Source organism: Myxine glutinosa, chromosome 14 (assembly GCF_964187855.1).
Source record: "Myxine glutinosa chromosome 14, kmMyxGlut1.1, whole genome shotgun sequence".
NCBI classification, from domain to species: Eukaryota; Metazoa; Chordata; class Myxini; order Myxiniformes; family Myxinidae; genus Myxine; species Myxine glutinosa.
The window spans coordinates 38,970,368-38,995,433 of record NC_136274.1 but is presented as its reverse complement, the minus strand read 5'-3'; the positions used below and the strand labels follow the sequence as shown (position 1 = coordinate 38,995,433).

The 25,066-nt window shown below is 43.6% G+C and overlaps 1 protein-coding gene across 4 annotated transcripts in view; it reads right to left on the bottom strand.

The window, feature by feature from the left end:
• The window catches only part of LOC137415585 (protein phosphatase Slingshot homolog 2), a 276,350-nt gene that overhangs the window by 28,311 nt on the left and 222,973 nt on the right, over positions 1-25,066 (bottom strand). For all 4 annotated transcript variants that reach the window (XM_078768025.1, XM_078768028.1, XM_078768026.1 and 1 more), the window contains 5 exons: positions 24,850-24,896; positions 13,616-13,762; positions 13,114-13,314; positions 6,254-6,365; positions 5,227-5,419 (listed from right to left, as the gene is read on the bottom strand). In XM_078768025.1, coding sequence (XP_078624151.1) covers positions 5,227-5,419; positions 6,254-6,365; positions 13,114-13,314; positions 13,616-13,762; positions 24,850-24,896 — 700 coding nt within the window. The remainder of the gene's footprint in view (positions 1-5,226; positions 5,420-6,253; positions 6,366-13,113; positions 13,315-13,615; positions 13,763-24,849; positions 24,897-25,066) is intronic.

Genomic DNA, 25,066 nt, shown 5'->3' with positions numbered 1-25,066 from the left:
ATAGGAGATGGATATTTTTTTGGGGATGAATTGATTTGGTGAGCAAGTCGAAAGCAGCCTTTTAAAGAAGAAGAAGAAAAAGGTGTTATAAAATATGACGGAATACATAACTTGAGGGGAAAGTGTAAACATTGAAGGTTAATGAGTGAAAACTATCTGGGGAAATGGGGGAGAAACACGTGGTCGAAGAACGAACGAACGAATACAAACGAATAAGAATGAAAAAACGAATGAGAACAGAGAAGGAAATGTTTTTTTTTTTTGTTTGTTTGTTTGTTTTTTTGAGTTGAGATTTACACAAGGAAGTAGGCTATGGGTGAAAAGACTGGGAATACAGAGAACGAAAGTTATTGGATCACAAACGACGGACCGCTGAGAGAAAAACAAAGCCTCAAGGTTGTACAGTGCACACTGTACAAGGCCTCAAGACACGACACGAATTAACACGATTTTCAATACAGGTATGAAAGATTTCAATGCAGGTTTGCCGGGATGCAGACAATCCCAAGAAGACTAAGCTGGAATCGCTGCCAAAGGCGCTTCTACGGCATATTGACTCACGGGGGTTGAATACTTAAGTAAATTACATATTTATCTTAAAATAATTCCACTTTGACATTCCCTTTATAGATCCCCACTTGTCCCTTATTTACCAACCTATTGCTCCGACACCTGATACAGCCCTTCTACTCGATGGTCTGCAGGATCGCTCAGTCTTAGATTTTTCGATTTAGTATCAAGGGGCCTCCCAGGGGATCAGGGGGCTCCCCAAAATCAGCAGAGGTCTGAACTACGACCTCAAGAGATGACCGTCAGCCCACTCGGGGCTATTTTATTTAATACATGGTCTAGACTCGTGGAAGGGCTAGGACACAGAACAGATCAGGACACAACATAACAAAGGCAACAGCAGGAGACAGGGGAAACACCAATAGCGGGGCAAGAGAAGGTAGATGGAGACTGACAACCAAGATGCAAGTAACGATGAGGGTTAGGGGAGAATGAAAGGGGTGGACAAGATGGATACATTAGCAATTTTTTGGGAGGAGTTGGGGGTGGTTTGCCGGGTATAGAAAATATCATGGCGTTGGATGGGGAATGCCCTGAGATGGTGGTTAACAAGTGTCTTGAAGACCCAGCGGAAAGAATTGGATCGAAGAGAAAGTGGAAGATGGTTTCACAGGTGGGAAAAACAACAGGCATTTTAAGACCATTTTCCCTGCAAGAGCGGGGGTTAGCCTTGCGGTCCCCATGACAATCTACGCCATTTTGCCCTATTTTCTGCATCTCCCCTTGTTAACCGCCTTGCCTGCATTTCTTCTTCGACCATCTTTAGCCAAGTCTCTGTCAGTCTTCCCCGTCCTCTACTTCCTTCTACATTAATTTCCATCACTCTTCTCAACCAGCTAGCCTGGTGTTGGCTTAGCGGTTAGGGTGCCGGCTTGGGATCCTAGGATCCTGGGTTCGAATCCCGGTCGATCGCTGAATTAACGCCAGGGGGTTGACTCAGCATGTCATCCTTCCGAGGTCGGCAAATTGAGTACCAGCTTGCTGAGATGAATGATCACGGTGTGTACCCCGATTTAGAATAGGTACACCGTATCCCTGCGCATCGTAAAAGGCGACCAAGGGTTGGCATCAGGAAGGGCATCCGGCCATAAAAAACATTGCCTCAAACAGGGAACCATGATTGTCATGGGGCCCGCAAGGCTAGCCCCCGCTCTAGCGGGGAAAATGGTCTTTAAACGATCATTCATTCATTCATTCATACTCTTCTCAACCAGTCACTTTCATCCTTCCTCAACACATGGCCAAACCATCTCAAACTGTTTCTCTTCACAGCATCCATCACAGGCTCTATTCCCATCATCTTTCGCAATTCATCATTTGACTTCCTCTCTCTCAACGATACTCCACACATCCACCGAACCATTCACATTTCCACCCTTTCCAGCCTTCGTTGCTGCTCTACGTTCATTACCCATGTCTCGCTCCCATAAATCATAACACTTCTCACACATGCAGCATACACCTTTCCCTTCAGCTTCAACGACACTCCCCTCCTCATCAGCATGCCACTCAGTTCCCGAAACTTCTTCCATGCACATCTCACTCTCGCAATTGTTGCCGAGTCTGATCCACCTTCTCCATTCAGCATGTCTCCTAGGTAACAAAATGTTTTCACACCTTCCAGCTTCACGCCGTCTCCAAGATACAACTCAGCATTTCCTCCATCTGCAGCAAGATCCAACTCAACATTTCCTCCATTTCCCGCCTGTGCACACCTTACACTTGAATGTAGCTGCCACACTGGTTAATGACCCTCTCAAACCACTACATTTTTGATGAACCCACTCAGTGCACATTGGGAAAAAGAGAGGAGTAAACGAGTGGAGTTGAGCAGTGGTTCTGGATTGAGGCAGTTTCACAATGATGGGGTTGCTGGTGGTAGCATAAAATGGTGAACGAAATCCCAGTGCCTTTCAACAAAGAGTAGGTGAGTTATCGCCAGCACCCTGGCCAATTTCCAAATCCTGGCCTAACCTCCAGGGGAAACTTAATCAGCACCCTCTTCAGCCTCCCCCAATGAATTATGTTTGCTCCATGCTGAACTAGTATTAGGTGCGGGTACACCTAATATGTTAAACTACTGATCTAATATGCAAATGCTATGATCACGATAGGATAGCAAAACATTTTTACCCTTGGTTGGGGAAGACCAAGGTTACAAATGCAGTTAAACGCTACACATATTCAATATATTGTTGCGGATTCGGGGTACGGCACTCCCGTTACCAAGGGGAGGAGGGGGGTTAGTCCCCTTGTCTTTTAAGCTGGCCGTCTCCGATCCTGGAAATTATGACGTCACTTCCGGTCGGTAGTAGCCAGGGTCATTGGTCAATGCAGTCACAAATACCTGCTTACTAGTACCGACCGTAAGCGAGGAGATAACTCCCACCCGGGCCGCAGCGTTAATGGATACGCCGAGCGAAGCGAGCTGCGACTCGGGCCGTTAACAAAAAGACTAACCCGATTCTGAGCGGTTCTAATCGTGCCACCGGTACTCAATGGGGAAATCACGAAGACGATCGGACGAGAGGAAACCAAAAGGAAAGGAAAGAACAAATATGGTTTATTAACTATTTACAACAAAACCCCAAAGCGGAAACGAAAGGAAAAGAATGTACAAGCAGAGGAGCAAAAGGACATAGGGCAATCTTATACACTCTTAAATATCACGCCCAGGACAACACAAATGGACTTACACGAAAGGGTAGTGGTAGGAAGGAAGAGAAGGTCCAGGCAGCTGGCAGGGGAGGAAGGTCCGGGCAGATGGCTCCAGCATCGAGGTCCGGCTCCAAGTTCACGCTTTGGTTCGCGGCGAAACCCGGCAGGCAGTGCGGTTCGTATGGTCGTGGTAACGGACCGACTCTCCCACTCGACTTCGTGTCCCCTCTCTCTCTCTCTTGGTGTTCGACTCCTTCTCTCTCCCTGGCTCATCTCTCTGAAGTAGTCCACCGCGGCGCTTATATTACGCGCCTTGCAAATCAAACCGCGTGCGTTTCGCTCCGCCTACCGGTGAACACGCCTCGGCCCTGATTGGTCGTGAGGGTTCACCGGCTCCTCCCTTCGTGACACATTGATGGGGCCACGCCTCCGTTCCTGGCGCTCCTCCCCCTTCTTCTCCAACTCGGCCGCGTGGTCAATGGCGTTTGGAGAGAGCGCTGCGGCTGGCAGAGACGCGCAATGCACTTTGGAGGGAGGCTACGCCGCAAAATGAAAAAAACCCAAAAAAAAACCACCTTTAGAGGCCATTTTTCCCCCGCAAGCAGGGGTTGGCCTTTTTCGGGGACCGTGGTTGTTGTTGTTTTTCGGTCCCCTTTTTGAAGCAATGTTTTACGGCCGGATGCCCTTCCTGCCGCCAACCCTTTTTGTCGCCTTTTACGACAACCAGGGAATTACCAGTGAACTGGTACTCAATTAGCCGACCTCGGAAGGATGACAGGCTGAGTCAACCCCCCATGCGTTAATTCAGCGATCGACCGGGATTCAAACCCAGGATCCTAGGATCCTAAGCTGGCACCCTAGCCGCTAGCCCAACACCAGGGATTTCCTAATCTACGCCGCAAAATGAATATGGTTTGAAAAGGGGCCTAGGTTATTTGATTAATGCAACGCAAAGTCAAACGATTGGAAACAGATCCTTACCTGAAACACATACCAATGAAATAACTGAAGAGGTTCCTATGGTGTCCTACATGTTGCAATATGGCTTAACTAGGGTGCGACCTTTGACCTTTGGAAGATGGGGATATTTACAGGGAATTATTTACAAGGCTTATTATTTTACAAGTGAAGGTTCTAAAAACCATAACAATATGATCAAGATTTAGACAGGAAGAAGAAAATAAAAAGTAGATTCTCAAGGAAAATGTACAAGAATATTTACCGCCGATTTAAAGAGTTAACAGTCAGTTCAGAAGTTGTTTGCTCAATCTGCTTAATGAATGAGCAATACTGTTGACATGGTCCTGTGAACACAAGCCTGCCTAAAGAGCATGCGAGTTCAGCTAATTTCTTGACAATGTCATGACATCTTTGCACTAAAGTTTATTCAAGGACAACCTCCTTCATAAACTTCAGTCACTGAAAATAAATAAAAACGTACACATGCATCCACGTGTGACATGCACTTGCATACATTATTTCGTACTATAACTTGAGTCATGTTTGTTTGACTTCTATGCAATCCTGACCTGATGGATGGAATTAGTTGAAAACTGGTGGTTGTTCACAGGGGAATGGGGGTGCAAGGGAAGCTTTTAGGAGGGGTGCAAGGGAAGCTCCGGGTGAGCAGAGGAACCCAATTCTTTCCATATAAATATGTATGGCTTAGCACCACTGCAGGTGGGAGGGTCCTTACAAGTCATACTAAAATATACCCAATTCTGAAGGAATCAACTCGTCTAATTCTGAAGGAATCAACTAGTCTAATTCTGGGGGAATTACCCTGTTTGTCAGGTCGGGAAAAATAAACCCGTCCATAAGGATGGGCTCTTCGGTAGTTGATAAATATTGTCCAGCAATCACTGTGCGTGCAAATGTACAAACGATACATAGAGTATATTATAGAAAGGCCTCAGTTCTTGCATCTTTTAAGTGTCTTGCAAAGGAGTTTCAGCTCAAAGATGGGAAGCAACCTTTTAAACAGGATCTCCAGCTTACCTCCATCGGAGAGCTTTGCACTGGAAGTTCTTTTGCACACTCTGCAAGTGCGCTCTGATGGTTGGTCCACATTAACCTGAGCATTGGGAACAAGGGTATCAGGCCCAACACTCGACTCTTCAAGGGAGTTGAGGTCTGTTGCCATAGTTTGTGGCCTGATTTCTTCTGCCCGAGACAATATTCCATTAGCGGTCTGCAAGTAGACAGGAAAAAACAAAAAGCAAAGGCAAAGCTCTGTTTTATCAAAACAATGCATTTGCTTCAAAAAATATTTTGAAACTGTAATCTTTCCATAACTTTTGTCATCCACGTGCAAGAGACGTTGGGTAAATTTTAAATACTTTTTATTGCACTTGAGAGAGCACATACACACGTTATGTAGGCACACACAAAACACACACACACAAAGTACAAAATCCCTCATGTTGCAAAATTAAGCGGCAGTCATGGTACAAGTAAGTAAAAGGAAGATCTTTCCAAGAAAGATTTCAAGCTGAACCTGTGATTAAATAATCAAAAACATTACATTTTGATTGCCTTTAAGTGTGCCACGTTACAAAAAGAACCAACCTGTGCTCCCATCATTATCATGTGCCACTGGAATCCCATACAGAAATAATAAATAATGAAGAATAAACTTTTAACTTACGCAGCGCATCCCATCACCAAAGGGACATGTATCGACACTCGACATGTTTCAAATGAAAAACGACATTTTTTATGTGTTTTTTTTTGTTTGTTTTTGTTTTTCATGTTTTTCAAAACATGTCAAAACAACAATGTTTCAAAACATTTCAAAACAAAACATGTTCAAAACAAAACATGTTCAAAATATGTTTTTCAAAAACTCGACAAGTTTCACTCGACATGTTTGTACATGCAAGCACACAAATGTTGTATATCTATCTATATATAATCGACTTTATGTGTCATAGCTTCAAAGGTTTGCCAGGATTCCAAAAGTCAATTTACAATTGGAGCCCGATAGCTCGCCATTTCCAAATCTCACGACCCGGGAGAGCCGTACCATGGATGCTCTCTGCTCCCTCGCCGCCAAGCCTGCACTGCCGGGTTTTGCAAGCCTGTCGTTGAGGTTGCTGTCCGAATGCGATCGCCAGAGCTTGTTGTGTCGTTGCTTGCTGCAGATGTGAGAAACAATATGTGGATTAAACTTCAACGGTGGCTTTTACATATTTAAAAACAAATGTTAGGATTATAAAGTTTTACATTAATGACAACCAAGATGAACGAAAATTTTCACAATGAAGGGAAATTCAATATTCCAACCAATTCCAAGATTTGCTCAGCATTGAGGAGTGAAAACATTTCAGTCAACGGTAAAGTTCATTCAAGTTACAAATGAAACTTATTTGGAGTGTAAACATGCCAATCCAAAGCTCGCTTCTTTTCATGTTGTGAGGAAAGTTTCATTTTATTGCCCGAGATTCGGGGAAACACGAGCAGATCATGCAGCAGTGCTCATTTGTTAGAGAAAACAAACACAAATTACAATAAATGGTATGAAATGTATCAAAATATTAAAGTTGGGAACATTATTATACTTGCTCTGGGACTCCTTTAACCTGCTTGGCAATAACAGCAAGTGATGCAGCCAGATTATTTCATAATTTCGCTTCTCTTCTCTTTCTCAAATTTCTATTTGCTGACAATTCGCTCTTCAAAGGGAGTATATATTCCAAGAAGTGCATTTAATCCATTGCTCTTGGCACTGGTTAAGAAAGGCATCCTGACAAACTGTAAGCTCCAATGTTAATATCCATATGGATACCCATACAACATGCCCAAATAGGAGGCCAAGTAGAATGTGTAAGGTTAGACCATCTCCATCTGGAAACTCTTTACAAAGGCTGTAAGTTAAGTTACTTTCGGCCATGAAGTGACCGTCAGGTGTGCAAGACTCCTTCACGTCTATTTGACAGGTATGCATCCTAAAAATAAAAAAGTGAAGCGATGAATACAGGAATTTGATGATGGAATGCGACGGGAGAAGCGAGGAATGAAGGAGTTGAGGTGTGCAGTCAACCTGGATTTTGGAAGGGTTCAATCGAAGGCCTGTGAACCTTTTATCGTACGATGTGTAAACTAGGGACCCAATTCAATACGCTAATTGATTATCAATATCAAATAAAAAAAGTGTTTGTTTTTTTGCTCAATAACTAAACAATGGGATGCTTTAAATATTATTCTTTTGACGTTTACAAAGAGCTGCAATTAAATAAAAATCTGCTGCCATTGCCTCAACAGTGCACCAATGCAACATAGTCGATGACGTAAATATGTGAAACGTTTCATCCGTTTTTACATACATTTTCTGAATACAAGTCCAAGTGTCTATTTTTAAGAAAGTCGTTGGCTGAGAAAATTTGAATAATGAGAATATTTTAAGTGTACGCATCATTTTCTGGTTGAAGAGGATCAGCACATTGATCTCTATATTCCATAAACAAAATATGTCAGTGGAAGCCAAAGTTAAGTCACGGACAGGCTTACATTGGCATGTAAATAACCTTAACGTTTGTAACCACCAATGACCACAATACAAGCTTGTCATCGACCAAATTAGATAATCCATTCCTCACTGTAGGATGATGCGCCATTACTTGACCAGGGCCACTTCCATTTGATCAGGAGATAGTGCGTGGCCTTGAAGACGAAACATGACTCCATAAGATGTCAAAAGCATGCAAAATCAGATGAGTCTGGACTTTGTGCAGAAAAGTCCTTGCAAGTGACCCTGTGGTCTTGAAGGGGAGCATTGAGAACTTTCATCAAAATACAAGTTGGTTCCTGCCAAAATACCATACCATGTACCCCTTCAAGAAAGGTACAATTAAAAACCTGGTATCTCCTGGCAGTTGCTAGCACGAGAATATACGCTTTCAGTGATCAAGTATTCTGAATATACACACAGCTGTAAGGACGAAGGACGGGAACAGTGGTGAGTTTGAGGTGAAGGTGGGAGTGCATCAGGGGTCGGTACTAAGTCCACTACTATTTGTAGCTGTGATGGAGGTGCTGACTCAGAACATAAAGGAGGGTTTACCGTGGGAGTTGTTGTATGCAGATGATCTGGTGTTGATTGCGGAAAGTATGGATGGACTGAAGGAAAAGATGAACAAGTGGAAGGAATGTATGGAGACAAAAGGTCTGAAGGTGAATATCGGAAAGACTAAGGTGATGGCAAGTGTAAAGCATGTGGTGAGGTGGAAAGTACTGGGAAGTGGCCATGTGCTGTGTGCAGGAAGGGTGTCGGAGTGAACTCCATTCAATGTACAATGTGCGCTGAGTGGGTTCATAAAAAATGCAGTGGTCTGAGAGGGTCATTAACCAGTGTGGCAGCTACATTCAAGTATAAGGTGTGCACAGTGGGAGCTGCAGATGGAGGAAATGTTGAGTTGGATCTTGGAGACGGCATGAAGCTGGAAGGTGTGAAAACATTTTGCTACCTCGGAGACATGCTGAATGGAGAAGGTGGATCAGACTCGGCAACGGTTGCTGGAGTGAGATGTGCATGGAAGGAGTTTCGGGAACAGAGTGGCGTGCTGATGAGGAGGGGAGTGTCGTTGAAGCTGAAGGGAAAGGTGTATGCTGCATGTGTGAGAAGTGTTATGATTTATGGGAGCGAGACATGGGTAATGAACGTAGAGCAGCAACGAAGGCTGGAAAGTGTGGAAATGCGAATGGTTCGGTGGATATGCGGAGTATCGTTGAGAGAGAGGAAGACAAATTATGAATTGCGAAAGATGATGGGAATAGAGCCTGTGATGGATGCTGTGAAGAGGAACAGGTTGAGATGGTTTGGTCATGTGTTGAGGAAGGATGAAAGTGACTGGTTGAGAAGTGATGGAAATGAATGTAGAAGGAAGTAGAGGACGGGGAAGACCGAGAAAGACTTGGCTGAAGATGGTGGAAGAAGAAATGCGGGCAAGGGGGTTAACAAGGAGACAACAACAACACAACAACATGCATTTTAAGGCCATTTTCCCTGCTAGAGCGGGGGTTAGCCTTGCGGTCCCCATGACAATCTTCTCCATTTTGCCCTATTTTCTGCATCTCTCCTTGTTAACCCCCTTGCCCGCATTTCTTCTTCCACCATCTTTAGCCAAGTCTTTCTCGGTCTTCCCCGTCCTCTACTTCCTTCTACATTAACTTCCATCACTCTTCTCAACCAGTCACCTTCATCCTTCCTCAACACATGACCAAACCATCTCAGCCTGTTCCTCTTCACAGCATCAATCACAGGCAAGATTCCCATCATCTTTCGCAATTCATCATTTGTCTTCCTCTCTCTCAACGATACTCCGCACATCCATCGAACCATTCGCATTTCCACCCTTTCCAGCCTTCGTTGCTGCTCTATGTTCATTACCCATGTCTCGCTCCCATAAATCATAACACTTCTCACACATGCAGCATACACCTTTCCCTTCAGCTTCAGCGACGCTCTCCTCCTCATCAGCACGCCACTCAGTTCCCGAAACTTCTTCCATGCACATCTCACTCGAGCAACCGTTGCCGAGTCTGATCCACCTTCTCCATCCAGCATGTCTCCGAGGTAGCAAAATGTTTTCACACCTTCCAGCTTCACGCCGTCTCCAAGATCCAACTCAACATTTCCTCCATCTGCAGCTCCCTCTGTGCACACCTTACATTTGAATGTAGCTGCCACACTGGTAAATGACCCTCTCAGACCACTACATTTTTGATGAACCCACTCAGCACACATTGTACATTGAATGGAGTTCACTCCGACACCCTTCCTGCACACAGCACACGGCCACTTCCCAGTTCTTTCCACCTCACCATATGCTTTACCACTTGCCATCACCTTCGTCTTTCCGATATTCACCTTCAGACCTTTTGTCTCCATACATTCCTTCCACTTGTTCATCTTTTCCTTCAGTCCATCCATACTTTCCGCAATCAACACCAGATCATCTGCATACAACAACTCCCACGGTAAACCCTCCTTTACGTTCTGAGCCAGCACCTCCATCACAGCTACAAATAGTAGTGGACTTAGTACCGACCCCTGATGCACTCCCACCTTCACCTCAAACTCACCACTGTTCCCGTCCTTCGTCCTTACAGCTGTGCGCGCTCTTTTGTACATTGCCATCACTACTCTGATCAACCATTCCTCCACTCCTAACTTCCTCAATGCCCATGTCAATACTTTGCGTGGAACCCTATCGAATGCTTTCTCCAGATCAACAAACCCAAAAAACAACTTCTTCCTCTTATCCATGTACTTCTCCTGAAACTGCCTCACAATGAAAAGCGCATCTGTCGTTCCTCTTCCTGGCATAAATCCAAACTGCATTTCGTCGATCTTCACTTTCTTCCTTATCCTCCTCTCCAACACCCTTTCCAAAACCTTCATTCCATGCTCCAATAACTTTATCGCTCGGTACGAGCCACACTCCAGAGGGTCCCCTTTCCCCTTGTATAGAGGGACGAGGGTACTCAGTTCCCAATCCACTGGAATGCGGCCTTCTTTCACCACCAGATTACAGATCTCTGTCATTCTCTTCACACCCCAACTTCCTGCTGCCTTCAACATATCTCCCACAACTCCCGTTGGCCCTCCCGCTTTTCCACTCTTCATTGCTTTTATCGCTTCCTCAACTTCCTTCTCAGTTATCTTCTCTGCCGGTCCTAAAACTGGGTTACTCTCTATGTTGCCATCCCATTCATTCTCTGTATTCAACAGCATTTCCATATATCTTTTCCATCTTCCTTTAATTCCATCTGGGTCAACAACGATTTGTCCCACTTTATCCTTCAAGCAACTCACCCCCATCACATCACACCTCTCTTTCGCTATGTGCTATGCAATCCTGAATACTGCTTTCTGACCCTCTTCCGAATCCAAGCGTTCTCCGAACATTTTCCTACATGCCTCCTGCGCCTTTGCTACCTCTTTCTTTGCAGCCTTCCTGGCTGCCTTATAACTTTCATGCTCTGCTGTTTCTGCTCCCGTACCCTTCGCCTTCTGCCACTCCTTGAACTTCTTCCTCTTCTCGTCAATCCTCTTTCCAACTTCAACATCCCACCACCATGTTTCCGAGTGCCTCGGTGGTCCTTTTGTCCATCCACATACCTCACCAACGGCTCCCTACAGACTAGCTTTCATTGACATCCAACCACTTTCAAGCTCAACCACATCATCCTCTACCCTACTCAGCCTCTCTTTTAATGCCTCCCTTACTGTCACCTCTTTCAACCTCCACACCTTCATTCTCGGTTGGTACTTCACCCGCCGAGCTCTCCTCGCACCTTTCACCCTTATGTCGCAGACAACCATGTGGTGCTGTGAAACAGCCTCCTCCCCCGGGATCACCTTTGTGTCCCGGAGGTGCCCCCTATCTCGCCTACGCACCATCAGGTAGTCAACAGTTGTCGTCGACCCACCTGACGTGTATGTAACAAGCTTATTATCCTCTTTCTGGAACTGAGTATTACAAATCAACAAAATCAGCTCCATCAGCAAACTCCAAAATCCTTTCACCTTCTCCATTTCTCACACCATATCCGTAACCCCCATGAACCCCCTCAAAACTATCCATACTCCTTCCCACATATCCATTCAGGTCTCCTCCCACCACAACAACTTCCTCATCTTTCACGTTTTCCATCCGCTTCTCTATCACACACCAGAACTTGTCCTTCTCTTCATCGCTTCGACCAACCTGCGGAGCATATCCCGAGATGACGTTCACCAAGAGCTTTCCAATCATCATTTTCACCATCATCAACCTGTCACTCACTCTAGTCACACTCACCACACTGTCTACAAACTCCTCAGAAAACAGGACACCAACACCATTCATGCCCTCCGGGCACCCTTGCCGCACAAACTTGTATTTCTGTCCCTGCCTACCCATCACCATTCTCACACCACTTCCCTTCCATCTCGTCTCTTGCACACAACATATGTCCACTCTTCTTCTGACCAATACTTCCACCACTTCTCCTGATCTCCCTGTCATTGTCCCTACATTCCATGTCCCAAACCTCAGAAACTGATCTCCACTTCGGGCTGCACCCTGCCCATATGTACTTGTAATTGTCATGGTTCTCTTTTTTGAGGCAATGTTTTTATGGCCGGATGCTCTTCCTGACGCCAATCCTCTTAGTCGTCTCTTACGACACGCAGGGATACGGTTAACAAGGAGAGATGCAGAAAATAGGGCAAAATGGAGAAGATTGTCATGGGGACCGCAAGGCTAACCCCCGCTCTAGCAGGGAAAATGGCCTTAAAATGCATGTTGTTGTTGTGTTGTGGTGATCAAGTATTCTGGAGTACTATTCTTCCATTTGATCAGTGCTATTCTGGAGAAGATTGTCAAGCGGCCCGCAAGGCTAACCCCCGCTCTAGCAGGGAAATTGGCCTTAAAATGCCTGTTGTTGTTGTTGTGGTGATCAAGTATTCGTCAAGTAAGCTCAACTGTAGCACATACTGCTTCTCAGAATTATCACAGGCTCATTAATTATGGCTTATAAATTTTTATCTCTCTTAAAATCAAAATCTTTTGAGTCACTATTGGAGATTTTGTTTCTCATCAACAAGCTTCAGGAAAATGATTGATTGTTAAAAGGGGAAAGAATTAAGTCAGTGTCCATGAAGCATTGGCACAGATTTATTCTGAGATTGGTGTAGTTCAGGTATGATGGGCCGAATGGCCTCCTCCTGTGCCAAAGTTCATGTGTGTGTATGTGTGTAAATACAGCAGCACAATCATAGATTGTACAATTAGTTATGGTGATAAATATATTCAGTGTGAATATCTTGCACGATAAATTTCTATGGCTTGGAGGTGAACATGCCATAGCCTGGCAATACCTCTCCCTCCCTCTACACACCTTGCATCTAAGATGCCCTGGTATTCCACAAGCTGCCGCATGAAGCTGGAATTGGGTTTGGCAACTTGACGCTTCTCCTTCACAAAATGGAATGCATGCTCAAGATCCCAGCCGTACTCTTTCATAGCGTATGCGATAACTGTGGATGCAGAGCGGCTTATGCCCATCTTGCAGTGCACAAGACACTTGGAACCATTCTTCCTGCCATGGTTGAAGAAAATCCGTCACAACAAGTTTAACCAAGTAACACTATTCCTTGACATGCAAACACCAGATATATTACAACGCTTTTGTGGTGTTTCTTAAGCATGAGCAGAACCCTGCATAGCATCTAAAAGGATACTGAAAATGGAAACAACAACAAAAAAAATAGATGGCTCACAAACCCGACTTAGGAACAGCGTTCAGTCAGGTTTTTAGAACAAGGGAAATTATAGATCGAAGCATACTTTTCCACGACAACAACTTCACCAAAATTTGTAGAATAATAAATAATCCGTACTTGGCTTTGGAAATGAACTTGAACGTGTCATTCCAATAAGCCAGAAGGTCTGTAGCTTCCTCGTCGAACACGCGGATGTTATGATACACGAACAGACCCGGGAAGAAGTTGTCAATTTCTCGCGTCACATTGAGGATATAACCAACTCTGCAGCAAAAAAAGGAACATAAAGGTTTGTTGCAATAGATTATGTCAACTTATGCTCACCACCTGGAAGTATATGAGCCATATCACCTCAAAGGTTTATATATTTATAAGATTAAAAAGAAAACATTTGCCGAGTGCAATAAACAAAAATTGGAAATATCTGACAAGGTTTTTCATCTTACACGGATGAACTGCTCATGATACCCAGTGTGAAAAGGCAAAGTATAGAAACAAGTTACAGGTAAAACTGTCACACAAAGGTTATTTGAATCTCTTGATGAAAACTCCACACAAACATTAAATTATGTCGAAGATAAAATGTTTGGAAAGCAGCCGTTAGTATTTTGCTGGCAATGTGGGTGTAATGCTCGCTTCAACTGCTCCCCTTCCTTACCCCAAACCTCCTAAAGTAAGGGAAAAGAGAAAGGAATGGAGATGGGGAAAAGCAAACATTATTTACAGAAGAGTCCCCATCAGTTTTCACAACGACCTCAGCCAAAGGACATGCATTAGTCATGACATGTTTGAACGGCATGTATCATTTTCATCTCAGTACCACGGTGCCTATTTACACAGCTGCTTGAGTAAAAAAAACAAAAAAACTACTCGGCAGTGTGACAACTGATTGACCTTGCTTTTGGAAAGAATTGGAGGATGGCAAGCTAACGCCTAAAATAAGAAAAAGAGGGGGAAAAAAGAGGTGCGTTTCTTGAAACACACATCAACATAACTGGATAATGAGGTCGAGCTTTAGAAACATTTCTATTGCTTTGGAAATTTAAATACAGGGTGTCCCACAAGTCTGGAACCATAATAGGGCAAAATAAGTGATTCATGATGTTTTCATTTAAGAACGATTTTTTCATGTTTTTTTTTGTTTGTTTCTTGCAGGTGTCCATGATGCCGCTGAGTAAGGAAGAATGCATCCATGTAATCCTGCTCATAGGAAATCAAAGTCATAGGGAGGTCGCTGAGGAATTCAACAGATTGCATCCGGACCGCACGGCAATTACACACAGCTGTGTCGGCAAATAGGTAGCAAAGTTCAGGGAAATGGGATCCATAGAAGATAAACCACGCAGTGGACCTCTGAGGACATCAACCGACGACCACACAGCTACTACAATCCTCGCTCATTTCACGAAAAGCCCCAAAAGGTCTCTTTGGCGGTTGTCCGCCGAGACAGGAGTGTCGAAAAACAGTATCTACCACATTCTTCAAGCACACAAATGGCATCCTTACAAACTTCAAATCCTGCAGAAATTAAGTGAAGATGATCTGGACTGACGGATGGAATTTTGTGAATGGCTACGGAACAATCATACTAAAATACGCAATTTGGCGTCTGTCTGTCTGATGATTTTTTGACTGCGATACATTCCGTCGTTACTTATCCAATCTCAACCAAACTTAACAGGAGGACAAATGGTTAAACAATGAAGGTTTCAGCACGTTCATTTGCCCCCCTCCCCAATGGGTTTTTCTCCCCCAAGCGGGTTTTCCCCTCTATTGCCGCCAATGGGGATGCATGTCGAGGTGTATATCAATGTTAAGTTAGCTTTATTGTGGCGTTTTTCCAAAGACGCTTTCAATTATAAAACGAATGATAAAAAAAATAAAAAAAAAATAAAAAAATAACACCTTTAGAGGCCATTTTTCCCCGCAAGCGGGGGTTGGCCTTTTTCGGGAACCGTGGTAGTTGTTGTTTTTCGGTCCCCTTTTTGAAGCAATGTTTTACGGCCGGATGCCCTTCCCGACGCCAACCCTTTTTGCCGCCTTTAACGACAAGCAGGGAATTACCAGTGAACTGGTACTCAATTAGCCGACCTCGGAAGGATGACAGGCTGAGTCAACCCCCCTGGCGTTAATTCAGCGATCGACCGGGTTTCAAACCCAGGATCCTAGGATCCTAAGCTGACACCCTAGCCGCTAGCCCAACACCAGGGTTAATAGCATAAAACGAATGATAATAGCATAATATTAATGTTATTACAAAACAATATTTATACTAATAATATCCCACCTCCCCAAGGTGTTTTTCCTGCCGTGATAACATGTATAAATAGCTTATCATACCATTTTCGTGAAAGCAATGGCTGACCAGAAGTAAAAATATTATAAACCACAACAAATATGTTTGATTACCTTTTTAAATAGTTGATAATGCTGTTAAACATTAAAGTTAAATAAATTTGGAGGAATCCGCACATCAGTCTATGCTAATCACGTCAACAAACGCACCCGATCGTAGATCTACTGTAGTCTATCTAATCTCACAATGGTTAATAACCCGACCCTTCCAGCCGTTTCCGTGGAGTTCTTCCAATGAGTTTTCATGGCGATTTTCTAAAGCTGCTTCTCATTACAAAGGTAAAAAGAACACTTATGATAATAGCATATTATTAATGATATGACAAGACAATATTCCCCACTCCTCAAGCGATTTTGTGAGTTGCGATATTGCACCTAGAGTCCCTTTATAGAGAGAGTAGCGACAACTAACGATTTGACGCCATTTTGAGTCCATTCAGTGCGGAGCCGCCGTATGGCGCTAGTGCATTGAACCGTGTATTCCATTATGTTCTCTATGTATAAGAGATGGGAATGGTCCTTTCCATGTTGATAATGAACAAATTATGTGAAGATGACAAAATAGAAGATTTATGACAACTAAGAGCCATATGATAAAGAAGAAAACCACAGAGCTGGTTGTGATTTAACAGTCACAGACATTTATAACCATGACAAAGAAGGAATGAACTAGACAGGTACACGTGCTGCTTATTTCAGCCTCATTTTAATTTCAGGGAGGCGAGAGCGAGACTCGAACTCTCACCTCCCTGCTTATACATGTACATGTACAATACAATGTTAAGAGTTATCTTTGTATTTCTGCAGTTGTTTGATTTTGTTTATCGTGTGTGGGTATATATTTGTGTTTGTTTAATTTTCATATTTAAATTATTAATCTAAACTTTGCTGCATGTTGCCGATCATATATTAATCCCACCAAAAATAGATAAGCCCCCCCCGGCCCCCTCTTTCCCTCTCTCCCTCTATCTCTCACACACACACACACACACACACACACACACACACACACAATCTCTAATACATATACAAATTACATATTTACAATCACACACACACACATACACATACACATACACACAAATTATAAATTGAAAGTCACACACAAACACAAGTTAATGTCCTCACACATTCAAATCAACAGAGACAAATACATACATTCAATGCATGCCCCCCCCCCCCCCTTTCTCAGTTGTGGCATACAACTGTATCACTGGCATGAATTGGTTTCTAGCAAATTCTTTCTGAAACATCATTGAAAATTTTGAATGACAATAATCCTATCTTCCATGTGAAAGTACAAAAATTAAAACTTATTTTATTATTTGTTTTACGAAGGTCTCAGAGACCATTGTGAAAGGCTTTGAACTCATTTACGATTAATACTCAAACCGTGAACCTGTAACCTTCCACTTTTATAGCAAATTACATAATTTTGTAGAATGGTCGGGACTGGCTTTTACCTTCTGGAGGTGGGGGAAAGGAGAGGGGAGGGGAGGAGGAAAGGAGAGGAGAGGGGGAAAGGAGAGGGGAGGGAGATGGGGGGGGGGGGGGGAATGGGGAGGAGGAGGAGGGGGCGGAATGGGCAATGGGGAGAGGGGGAAAGGGGAGGAGGGGGGAATGGGGGGTTGGAAGGGGCCATGGCAAGGAGAGGGGGTAGGGGGATGGGGGGGGGGGAGAGGAGGTAGAGGGATGGGGGGAGAGGGGGAAGGGAGAGGAGGGGGGATGGGGGGAAGGGGGAGAAGGAGGGGAAGAGGTAAAAGGGAGGGCAGGGGTTAAAGGGGGGGGGGGTGGGAAGGGAGGAGCGAAGGGGGGATAGGGGGAGGGGGAAAGGGCGGCAGGGGGAGGGAGAGGAAGAGGAGGAGGGTGGAAGGAGGAGGAGGAGCTCGATGGAGCAGCGAGCGAGCACTTCATGTGTGTGTGTGTGTGTGTGTGTGTGTGTTTGTTTGTGTGTGTGTGTGTGTGTGTGTGTGTGTGTGTGTGTGTGTGTGTGTGTGTGTGTACGCATATGGGACCATTACCACCATCACACTGACCTGGCAGAGAACTGACGAAGAAGTTACTTTCCATCCAACACGACTGACTCTGTTTTCCCAGATTTTCCGTCTTTTAGCATCTGATGGAAATCTATACATCTTGAATCCCTTCTCCGTTCTATTTGTGCACCCACAGGCGCTACAACCTGTCATTTTGTCGTAAAATCGATGTAAAACACGAATGAGAAGGCTGCGTACAGCGGGAACGTTAAAACGCTGACCGATATGGGTCCGATCCTGATCCTGTCCGCGATGGACTCAAAATGGCTCCACGCAATCACGTGACTAGATTTTTCCGGACCCTCTACGTCGCAACTCTGTATATAAAGGGACTCTAATTGCACCCCCCCCCCCCCACCCCACCCCAGCCCGACAACCTCACAGAAGTAAATTTTACTATCGGAATTTTGAATGGTGTGGCACGGTCTGATCCTTTCAATGATGCGATCTAACATGTTATAATGTCATGCACGTTCTGATCCTTTCAATGATGCGATCTAACATGTTATAATGTCATGCACGTTCTGATCCTTTCAATGACATGATCTAACATGTTATAATGTCATGCACGTTCTGATCCTTTCAATGACGTGATCTAACATGTTATAATATCATGCACGGTCTGATCCTTTCAATGACGTGATCTAACATGTTATAATGTCATGCACATTCTGATCCTTTCAATGACCTGATCTAACATGTTATGTCATGCATGTTCTGATCCTTTCAATGACCTGATCTAACATGCTATAATATCATGCATGTTCTGATCCTTTCAATGAACTGATCTAACAACATATGCATGTTCTGATCCTTTCAATTACCCTATCGAATATGTTATAATATAATGCACGGTCTGATCCTTTCAATGACCCGATCTAACATGTTATGTCATGCATGTTCTGATCTGACATGTTATAATATGCATGGTCCGATCCTTTCAATGACCTGACATAACATGTTATAATGTCATGCATGGTCTGATCCTTTCAATGACCCTATCTAACATGTTATGTCATTCATGTTCTGATCTGATGTTATAATATGCATGGTCTGATCCTTTCAATGACCTGATCTAACATGTTATAATATGCATGGTCTGATCCTTTCAATGACCTTATCTAACATGTTATAATGTCATGCATGTTCTGATCTGACATGTTATAATATGTGTGGTCTGATCCTTTCAATGACCTGATCTAACATGTTTTAATGTCATGCATGGTCAGATCCTTTCAATGACCTGATCTAACATGTTATAATGTCATGTATGGTCTGATCCTTTCAATGACGTTATCTAACATGTTACAATGTCATGCATGTTCTGATCCTTTCAATGACCTAATCGAACAAAAGTAATAGTCATAATAATAATTGGCAATAATAATAAGGATAATAACATGACTCCCCCTGCCGCTCTCACCGTGAGCGGGTGTACTAGTGTGCTCAAAAATCCGATTTCCTATCCACCATTCTGTTCAGTGATGAGGATGATTCAACTGATAAAGTGATGATTCAACTCAGAGTTCGAGGACTTCATGGGATTTTAATTCATCATCATCATTATCATCATTTGAAAGTTGCATGTGTTTGTAAAATAAAAAAATTTAAACAGTAAATAAAGGTGTTGTGTTGTTTTTTTGTTTCACGGTGCCGAATAGTTAAGCTGGTTAAGCACATTTAATAAACTGTAAGCGCATTCCTTCAATAAACTGGAAATGGTACCTGGCTGGTGTTGTCATTTTTAAAATTTATTTGTCAGCACTTTTTATGAAACTGTAATCATGTGCATTTGCGGTCGTAAACATTTTAAAGTATAAAAATTTTCCTCTTATGAACCAGGAACTGCAAGGAACCAATAAGAAATCCTCCTTTCCTCGATTGAAACAATACCGCGGCATACATTCACAGGATTTTCATCGACCTTTGCGGATTATCGTCGACATTCGCATGATTTGCCTCGCCATTTGCGGGACATTCATCGACCTTCGTGGATTATCGTCGACATTCTCTGAATTTGCCTCACCAATCGTGGATTTTGCCTCGCCATTCGCGGTTTGGTCCTCTCTATTCGTGGTTTTTCGCGACTTGGGAACCTATCCCCCCTTTTTCCATTGAAACAATGCCCCGCTATTCGAGGTTTGGCAATTCGTGGGATTTTCAAGGAACCTCATAGAAGAACCTCATGGAAGAATCTTCACGGAACCTCATAGAAGTGCCTTTGGCTGCGATTACAGCTTTGCGTCTTCTTCAGTATGTCTGTATCAGCTTTGCACATCTGGCTTTGGGGAGTTTCTCCCACTCTTCGTTGCAAATTTGCTCAAGCTCTGTCAAGTTGGATGGGGAGCGTCAATGAACAGCAATCTTCAAGTCTTTCCACAGATTCTCAATGGGATTCCAGTCCTGGCTTTGGCTGGGCCACTCAAGGACTTTCACATTCTTGTTCTGAAGCCATTCCAGTGTTGCTTTGGCTGTATGCTTGGGGTCATTGTCCCATTGGGATGTAAATCTTCGCCACAATCTAAGGTCTTTTGCTCACTGAAGCAGGTTCTCCTAAAGGATTTGCCTGTATACAGTCAAGTGAAAAAGTAAGTACACCCCATGTAAAGTTTTGACTTTTTCAACATATTTCAACATACAGCTATTTGATCTTCATTTCAACAATAATGATAGATAAAGGTGATATAATATAACAAATATTATGAAACATTTACATTTTGTAGTCCATCTTATAATTTAAATTAACATAAATGCAAACATAAATTTATAAACATAAATGTCAAATGTGGAAAAAGTAAGTACACCCCTACATTTATCACTACTTCAAACACCTAAAATTAGAATCAGGTGCACCAGCTCGGGTGCAAATGATTATAACATCGTTCGAGAGGATCTTGGAGGAACCTGTCTTATTTAAACCTCAGACATTTAGTTTGGTTTGCTCTTTGTTGTTGAAGTGTGCGGCGTCACCATGCCTAGATCAAAAGAGCTCTCTGAGGCCTTCAGAAAGAAGGTTATAGATGCCTACGAGTCTGGGAAGGGATTTAAAAAGATCTTCAAACAATTTGAAATCAATCATTCGACTGTCCGGAAGATCATCTACAAGTGGAGAAGATTCCAAACAACTGCCAACTTGTTCTGGCCAGGCCGCCCCAGCAAGTTCAGCCCGAGAGCAGACCGCAAGATGCTGAAAAGTCTCTAAGAACCCCAGAATGTCATCACGGGACCTACAGGTAGCTCTTGCCACTGTTGATGTCAAAGTGCACGAGTCTACCATTAGAAAGAGGCTGCACAAATTTGATCTACATGGGAGGTGTGCCAGGAGGAAACCTTTGCGGTCCAGAAAGAACATCAGGTCAAGACTAAAGTTTGCCAATGAACACCGAGGCAAAGACCAGCACTTCTGGAATAATGTGCTCTGGACAGATGAGTCAAAGGTAGAGCTATTTGGCCACAGTACCAGAAGACATGTTTGGCAAAAACCAAAGACAGCATTTGACCACAATACCTTATACCAACTGTAAAGCATGGTGGTGGAAATATTTATGGTTTGGGGCAGCTTTGCTGCATCAGGGCCTGGGCAGCTCACCATCATAAAATCCACAATGAATTCTTCATTGTACCAGAGGGTGCTTGAGGATAATGTGAGGCCATCTGTCAGAAAGTTGAAGCTCAACTGAAGGTGGACCTTGCAACATGACAATGACCCTAAACATACCAGTAAATACACCAAGGAATGGCTGAAAAGAAAGAAATGGAGGGTTCTGGAATGGCAAAGTCAAAGCCCGGATCTAAATCCCATCGAGATGTTGTGGGGGGATTTGAAACGAGCTGTGCATGCAAGAAACCCCTCAAACATCGCACAGCTGAAAGAATTCTACATGGAGGAGTGGGCAAAAATTTCTCCCAGTCAATGTCAGAGACTGGTATACACATATAAGAAACGCCTACTTGAGGTTGTTTCTGCCAAACGGGGCAATACCACCTATTAGAGCCAAGGGTGTAACTTACTTTTTCCACATGCGAAATTTGCATTTATGTTTATTTAAATTATACAATGGACTACAAATTGTAAATGTTTCATGATATTTGTTATATTACATCACCTTTATCTATCAATATTGTTGAAATGAAGATCAAATAGCTGTATGTTGAAATATGTTGAAAAAGTCAAAACTTTACACGGGGTGTACTTACTTTTTCACGTAACTGTATGGCTCCATTCATTGTTCCCTCCATCCTTACAAGTCCCCCAGTTTCTGCCACTGAAAAGCATCCCCATATCATGCTTTACGGTGGGGATGTGTTAGATGGGTGAAAGTTGTGCTAAGTTTCCGCCAGACATAACATTTTGCATTCAGGCCAAAGAGTTCAATTTTCGTCTCATCAAACCACAGAATATTTTGCCTCATGCTCTCCGAGTGTTTCACATGCTTTTTTTATCTTGCAAACTCCAGGTGTGCTGTCATGTGCCTTTTTCTCAGGAGTGGCTTCCATCTGGCCACTCTCCCATAAAGCCTAGATTTGTGAAGTGCTATAGAGATTGCTGTCCTTCCGGCAAGTTCCCCCATCTCAGCGAAGGAACTCTAGTTTTGTCAGTGTTTATTGGGTTCTTTGTCACCTCCCTGACCACCTTCTTGCCCGGTTGCTCAGTTTGGTCCGACAGCCAGCTCTAGAAAAAGTCTGGGTAGTTCCATCTTCTTTCCATTTCCAAATGATGGAGCTCACTGTCCTCTTGGGAACTTTCAACACTCGATAAATTGTTTTATACCCTTCCCCAGACCTATTATGCCTCCTCACAATTATATGTCGGAGTTCTACAGATAGCTTCTTGGACTTCATGGTAGAGTTTCTGCTCTGACATGCATAACAACAACAAACAACATGCATTTTAAGGCCATTTTCCCTGCTAGAGCGGGGGTTAGCCTTGCGGTCCCCATTACAATCTTCTCCATTTTGCCCTATTTTCTGCATCTCTCCTTGTTAACCCCCTTGCCCGCATTTCTTCTTCCACCATCTTTAGCCAAGTCTTTCCCCGTCTTCCCCGTCCTCTACTTCCGTCTACATTCATTTCCATCACTCTTCTCAACCAGTCACTTTCATCCTTCCTCAACACATGACCAAACCATCTCAACCTGTTCCTCTTCACAGCATCCATCACAGGCTCTATTCCCATCATCTTTCGCAATTCATAATTTGTCTTCCTCTCTCTCAACGATACTCCGCATATCCACCGAACCATTCGCATTTCCATCCTTTCCAGCCTTCGTTGCTGCTCTACGTTCATTACCCATGTCTCGCTCCCATAAATCGTAACACTTCTCACACATGCAGCATACATCTTTCCCTTCAGCTTCAACGACACTCCCCTCCTCATCAGATGTACAATGTGCGGAAGATGGAAATGTGATGTGTTATGCACTTTCTGACATGCACCTTATATAGAAAAGTGTTTTTCTTTCTAAATCATGTCCAATCAATTAAATTGGCCACAGGTGGACTCCAAACAAGTTGTCGATAGATCTCAAGGATGATCAAAGGAAATTGGATGCACCTGAGCTCAATTTGGAGTGTCATAGCAAAGGGGTTGAATACATATTGACTCAAGACGTTTAAGCTTTTCATTTTAAATTATTTTCAAAAATTTATATAAAAAAAAAAAATTATACCCACTTTCACATTATGTGGTATTATGTGTGTAGATCAGTGACAAAAAAATTATCAAATTAATCCATTTTAAATTCAGGTTGTAACACAACATCTTTCTTTCCTGGTAAAGAAAGATCTTTCCTGGGAAAACCACATTTCCAAGCTGGCCTCCAAAGCCAGTCACCGACTGGGCATCCTTCGTCGTGCGAAGTCCTTCCTTGGCACACCTGAGCTCCTCACCACATACAAGGCTTTCATCCACAGCTCAATGGAATACTGTTCTCCCCTATGGGCCGGTGCTCCTGCCTCACACCTAGCTCGTCTTCACGCTGTTGAAACCAAAGCTTTCAGAATCATTGGCATCTCCCGCGATGAAGCTAACTCCGAGGGCCTTTCACTCACTCACCGCAGGCAGGTTGGTGGTCTTTCTGTCTTCTACCGACTCCTATCCGGCCTAGCTCCCCCAGCTCTATCTGTGCTCTGTCCCCCAAATATTCCTACAGGTCGCACAAGATCTGCCAGCAACCCTATTCTGGTGACATTACCAAAATCAAAACTCTCTGCTCACCACTCCTTCATTCCTCTTTACTCCCACCTCTGGAACAAACTCCCTCACTCCCTGCAATCCCACCCCTCCCTCTAGATCTTTAAAACTGCTGTTTACCACCATCTCTTATCTTCCCCCATCCAAAACCTTGATCTCTTCTACCCCCATTAATTCACCCCAGATCCACTGTTTTTGAAATACCGACATCTTCCTTTCCTGGAAGTTCTAGCAGTGTCCATGTGTTTTATACCTCTCCCACCCCCATGCCCCCCCACCCCGCCTTCACGTGCCTCCTCCCCCCCCACAGATCATCCGCTGTCCCTGTTCTCTGCTGCTGTACTTGTGTGCTTCGCTCTCTCTCCTCATCTTGTCTCCCGCTCCCTTTATTGTATGTTTTGTGTCCGTTTTTTTTTTCGTGATTGATGTTAGCTCTTACACGAGCTTCGATCTTGTATCCAAAAAAAAAAAAAAAAAAAAGTGAAAGAAGTCAAGTGGTGTGAATACTTTTTTAAGGCACTCTATATTTACTATATGGCAATATATGCGTGAATTTGACAATGTTATGGTCCACAACCAAATAGAAAGATAATTCGCCTTACAAAATCGGGGTATGGGGAGGGGGGGGGGGGGGTGGGGGGGAGAAAGAGCCAACTTTGAGGATGATAATAATGAAAACAAAAAGACAAAGGTAAACACATCCGTGGATATACATGTGTATTATTGTGAAATGAAATGGATTGTGGATATTGTTCAGGCATGCTTACCCACGGTCTTGGAGCTCCTCCAAGTTTGAAGCATTCCATTCTGAGCCCTGCATCCCCATAACCAACAATATTACAGAGCATCACTCTCTAGAAATCCAGAGTAAAAGTGCAATATCATTGTGGAAGGCTGGCAGAATGGCTGAGAGGTATGCACACTAACCTCTAAGCTGTCTAGCCTGGGTTAGAATCAATTCTAATAAATTAAACCACGAAACTA